Source organism: Echinops telfairi, unplaced genomic scaffold, assembly GCF_000313985.2.
Source record: "Echinops telfairi isolate 266 unplaced genomic scaffold, ASM31398v2 ScPeMD7_5868;HRSCAF=6743_1, whole genome shotgun sequence".
Taxonomy (NCBI): domain Eukaryota; kingdom Metazoa; phylum Chordata; class Mammalia; order Afrosoricida; family Tenrecidae; genus Echinops; species Echinops telfairi.
In genome coordinates, this window is record NW_022109768.1 from 1028914 (window position 1) to 1034817 (window position 5904).

At 40.9% G+C, this 5904-nt stretch overlaps 1 protein-coding gene across 3 annotated transcripts in view; it reads right to left on the reverse strand.

Annotated features, from left to right (window-relative positions):
• Positions 1–5904, reverse strand: part of GUCY1A1 (guanylate cyclase 1 soluble subunit alpha 1) — a 79488-nt gene that overhangs the window by 14495 nt on the left and 59089 nt on the right. For all 3 annotated transcript variants that reach the window (XM_045295831.1, XM_004708726.2, XM_045295830.1), the window contains exon 7: positions 1483–1626. In XM_045295831.1, coding sequence (XP_045151766.1) covers positions 1483–1626 — 144 coding nt within the window. The remainder of the gene's footprint in view (positions 1–1482; positions 1627–5904) is intronic.

The window sequence follows — 5904 nt, forward strand, 5'->3', positions numbered from 1 at the left end:
CATGTCTTTCAAGGCTAGGCCATAAAAGATCATCTTGCTTCCATTCACCTTTCGTCTTTAAGAGGTCCGACTTCTCTGGGGTTGGTACCTTTGGAACAGCCACATGGAAGCACTTGGGTGCCAGTCTTGGCTGACACAACCTGTCAGTTATCGCCACTGAAGGACAAGACATAGTGCTGAGCTCATCTTAGGGTGGATCCTTTATCCCTTGCAGTGCCTCAACCACAACTCTTCTGTTACCCTCAACTACTAAGGCTTCCCAACAGTGCTCTCAGACTTTTTAGAGCAGAGAATAAAGGTTTCTGCCAGGACCTGTTCGAGTTACTAATGTACACAATCCATAGCATAATGAAATGTTTGTCGTTTCAAATCACTTCAGTTTAAAGAGGTGTGTTATATGGCAATAAATAACTAGGGCAACTATAACCTAGACAATAGGTTGGGAAGGCTTAGGTATATGTTTTCAATTAAAAGGGAGGCAAGAATAAACCTGTAAATATCATCATTTAATTTTTCTTTCTTCTCTATATGCTTTACTACATACAGAATGGAATTTTCTATTACTTCCAAACTCTATTCCTCGAGGTCATTGCTTGACGATCCTTGTATGACAATTAAATGGTAGATCCACTACCAGTGGGACTAATCTGTAAAGGTAATCTTCACATGTTCTACTTATTAAACCAATACCTAGCACATTAATTTTACTTTCTCCTCTTTAATGAGGCATTATTCCATGACTGGAATAATGCGGTCATAGGCAGACATGTTGAGATGGAATACAGCTTGGGAAACATGAGTGGGTCAGTAACCAGCATCTACCCAGTGCCAACTGCTCCCATCCAGGAGTTAGCAAACTAAAAATCACATGTTCCCAACTGTCTTAAACACTCTAAATGCATTTAGATGCTGTCAATCATGGGGACTTGTAGGAGTTTGGGAAGGCAGGATGTCAGCAATAACTGCGTGTATTTTCTTCCACATGAATGTACCTCCGTAGAAGTCATTGGTTTAACTATAGAGTGCTTAACAGAGAGCCCAGTTTTTTAAGGCACTCATTTTATGAATGTCATGATAGAGGTTTTGCATTAATTTGGGGATTCAAATGATACCGTGTACAATGTTAGTTGTGCTTTGTTTGAAGCCATCAGTGCAGGCAAGAGTTTTCTGAAAACAATAGCCCCCTGGTTGTGGCTGCAGGAATAGAGTGCCGCAGAAGAAGACAGCAAGTGTGGTGTTTCTTTGAGAGCATTTTCTGCATTGAAAGCCTAGCCCAGAGTTGACTTCTTCAGCCCTCTCAAGTTCAAGGTGAGCCTTTCCATTCCCTAGAATAAATGCATTCCTGCTTAAACTCGTTAGAAAAGATGTTTCTCTTTGCGATCACACTCTGACTCGTTCCCTAAGTAACTAATAATCCTAAATTCCCTACGTAAGTAGTAAGCATTGATGTCAATAATATTTCTTGGAAAACATGTGTCTTACCTTAATGGGTTCTCCATGGGGGGACATGACTTCATCAGAGAGCTCCATCATCTTCAGGGCCATCAGGGCTATCTGAACGGCATGGGTGTCACTTTCTTTGTGTAACCCTCCAGCCACGCAATATGCATCGCCTATGGTCTCCACCTACACACAGCAGATTTTCCAGATTATAAAAGTCAGTAACAGTGACAGCAGCAGTCATACAGCAGAATGCTTAGGCCCTATGGTGAATAAGGTTAAACAAAGTCCTTCAGAGAAAGCTTTCTTGGCTTGTATGTAGGGGAATCTAATACTCAGGAAATTCAAAAGATATGCACCCTTTATGCCAGGCACCGAACTGAGAAGCAGCATTGCCCAAGAATGTGAACACAATACCTGGTGACTTCCACGCCCAGGCTGACCTCTCACCCATCATATTACTTAACCTCTGTTTTCCCCTCTAACATGTAAAATGGTGTTGTCAGAAACAAATAGGATATTTTAGATTTATAATAAATTTCCTAAAAATGAAAGACTCATCTGCTGACTTTACATTCTCGTTAGCAAAAACATATGAAGGCAGTGCATAAAAATTAATGCACAAATGAAAGCAAAAGGTAATGGTGTTTTTTCACAAGCCTTTTGAAGCCCTCTCCTACAGTGTTGTAGGAAGTCATTATTCAATAAATGTCATATGACTATTGTAATAATGTACAATGTAAAACTGACACATTAATAATCTAATGATTTTTTAATCATCTTATTAGGGGCTTGTACAGCTCATCACAATCCATCCATCCATCCATTGTGTCAAGCTCATTTGTACATTTGCTGCCATCATCATTTTCAAAACATTTTCTTTTCCACTTAAGCCCTTGGTATCAGCTCTTCATTTTTTCTCCTCCCTCTCCCACTATCCTTCCCTCCCTCTTGAAACCTCAATAATTTACAAATTATTATTATTTTGTCATGTCTTACACTGTCTGAGGTCTCCCTTCACCCACTTCTCTGTTGTCCATCCCCCAGGGAGGAGTTTATATGTAGATCATTGTTATCGGTTTCCCCCTTTCTCCCCAACCTTTCCCTTACCCTCTTGGTATCACTACTCTCATTGTTAGTCCTGAGGGGTTTATCTGTCCTGGATTCTGTGTTTCCAGCTCTTATCTCTACCAATGTACATACTCTGATCTAGCCAGATTTGTAAGGTAGAATTGGGATCATGATAGTGGGGGTGTGGGGGAAGGAAACATTAAAGAACTAAAGGAAAGTTGTATGTTTCATTAGTGCTATACTGCACCCTGACTGGCTTGTCTCCTCCCTCTGACTCTTGTGAAAGGGGATGTCCAGTTGCCTACAGATGGGCACTGGGTCCCCACTCCACATTCCCCCTCATTCACAATTATTTGATTTTTTTTTCCTTGATGCCTGATACCTGATCCTATTGACACCTCATGATCACACAGGCTGGTGTGCTTTTTCCATGTGGGCTTTGTTACTTCTCAGTGAGATGGCAGCTTGTTTATCTTCAAGCCTTTAAGACCCCACATGTTATAACTTCTGATAGCCAGGCACCATCAGCTTTCTTCACCACATTTGCTTATGCATCTGCTTTGTCTTTAGCAATCATGTCAGGAAAGTGAGCATCATGGAATGCCAGTTTAATAGACAAAGTATTCTTGCATTGAGGGAGTATTTGAGTAGAGGCCCAATGTTCATCTGCTACCTTAAAACTAAATCTATAAATATGTACATAGATCTATTTCCCCATTGTCATATATAAATATATTTACATAAGTACATGCCCGTATTTAAACCTCTATAAATGCCCTTTGCCTCCCAGTTCTTTCCTCTATTTCTTTTTACTTTCCTTTTGTCCCACTATCATACTCAGCCTTCATTTAGGTTTCAGTAATTCCTCTCGGTTATATTGCCTTGATCAAGCCTTACCAGGCCTCCTACACCCTCCTCGCCATCTATTTTAGATCACTTGTTGTTCCCTTGTCCCAGGGTTTGTTAACACTCCCTTCCTTTCCCCTGCCTTCTCCTCTCCCATGTCCCCCCGGAACCGTCAGTCCTGTTGTTTTCTCCTCCAGTTTGTTTATCCCGCCTATCTTATCTAGATAGACCCGCAGAGATAATAATATGCACAAAAAACAAGACAGAGCAAAACCAAGCAACAAAAGAAAACAAAACAACAACGATATTCCCACTCAGAGCAGACAAAGCACAGAGAGGACCCTAGAACTGGCCCCACTATGAGACACAACGCCCCTCACTGACCCTAGTGTTACCAGGGACAACACTGAAGACATAGTGTGGGAATTGTGCTCGATCTGACCCCGCCACACTTAGGCGAAACCCTAAGGGTGTGCAACAGAACAGCAAGTGGAACAGAGAACGAAGTCCCCAGGGAATACCAAAAATAGACTCTGGGGCCAGGGTGTGGCACCCCTTTAAACTCAATCAGAAACACTCCTAAAGGTCAGCAAATAGAACTTGAACTATTTACAGGCTTTTGTTTCTTTGTTGTTGTTTTGTTTTCTTTTCTTTTGTTGCTTTGTTTCATGTAAATGTCTGATGCCTAATATATTAGAGGTTCTTCTTGACCAAGTTCTGCTTATCTGATTTTTTTAAAAATCATTTTATTGGGGGCTCGTAAAATTCTTATCATAATCCATACATACATTACTTATCTGATTTTATCTCCTAACACTCCACCTTGTTCAATACCACTGGCCTCTAGATTATCCCTCAAACACACTAAACATGTACTCAATTGCCTGGAACACTCTCCCTGCAGATAGCCGGTTAGCTCCCCATTTTCTTTAGTCCCTGGCTAAAACATCACCGTATCACAGAGGCCTTGATGATCACCATCTATGAAATAGTCATCACCCATTGACTTCTTCATCCCCCCATGCCATGCTTTTCCCACTTCCAAACAGTCATGATAACTGAAGGAAGAGGTAGGAGTTAGTCAAGTTTATTCATTCATAAATTCCAGGAAGTTCTACATAAATGTATTTGTTGAATAGATAATGTAGCAAGCCTTCCATAGGTTTTTCTGTAGCGATGAATACATAAGAAATATTTAGCATAATGACTAGCATATCACAATTGCCAATAAAAAATTATTAAGTAGGAGACGAACACCACCCACCCACCCAAATAGTGTAAAATAGTGTGCTTTATTGTGTAAAATAGTGTGCTCTATTGTGTAAAATAGTGTGCTCTATTGAGTGGAAGGGAGCATCCATCAAATCATAAGGTAATTGGTTTGTCAGTCTTGTTCCACTTCTACACACACAGCTTCTCACACGTGAACTTTTCTCACTGGGTCTGTGTTCTTCATCTTTTTAGCCAGTAAACATTGTGTGCTAGCAAATAATGCCTGACTAATAAATATCTGCTTAAAAAAAGGATAAATGTAAATATCTGCTTAAAAAAAGGGCAAATGTATTGAATTCGAAAAATCACAAACATACTGAGAACAGAAAGAAAATTAAATTAAATACAACCCTGGCACAATCAGAAGCATCTATATCTGAATGATGGTATACTATAGATGAAGAAGAACATTGACTATACCATGAACTACTAGAAAAACCCTCTAGGACAGTATGAAACTGCCCCCGTGGCTCTAAATCTCTATGAGAGTACAAAGCCTCATCTTTCTCCCCTGAAACAGCTGGTGGTTTCCAACTGATAATCTTGTGGCTAGCGACCCAACACATAATTCACTAGGCTACAAGGTCTCCTGCCATCAGACTATACTCAAGGTCAGGGCGTTGTTGAGGGATTAGAAGAACTAACTATCCAGTTTAGGGGAAATTCAACCAGAATGCTCCTTACAATAAGGAAGAACATGTCATCAGGAAAGAACACTGGCTAGCAAAGTGGACTAAGACAATCGCTACAACAACGGAGTCAAACACACCAACAATCCTGACAACGGCAACATTTCATTCTCTTGGACATAAGGTCACCAGGAGTAGGAACCGACGTAAGGGCAAGAGCAACTACATAACACAATTCTGACTCACACACTGGCACCGAGTCAATGTCCACTCATTGCAACCCTCTAGAACAGGGTAGCACTGCCCCGTGAGTTCCAAGACTTTAGCTCTTCACAGGAGCAGAAAGGCCCATCGTTCTCCCGGAGAGTGACGAGTGGTGTCCAACTGCTGACCTTGTGATTAGCAGACCCACACGGAATCACGAGCCACTACAGAGTCACTGTGAGTTGAAATCGATTCAATTTTATGTCTGACATGTTGAATGAAATGAGGCAGGAATTTCTTTACTCCCACAAATCCTTATTTACTCTTCATTAATTAATTTCATGTTGCCTTCACCCCTGAAATACAGGTTGTTCTGTGGCAAATCGATTATTCCCACCACACAAATGAGCACAATGCTTCATTTTAAGGCCAACGTCTAAAG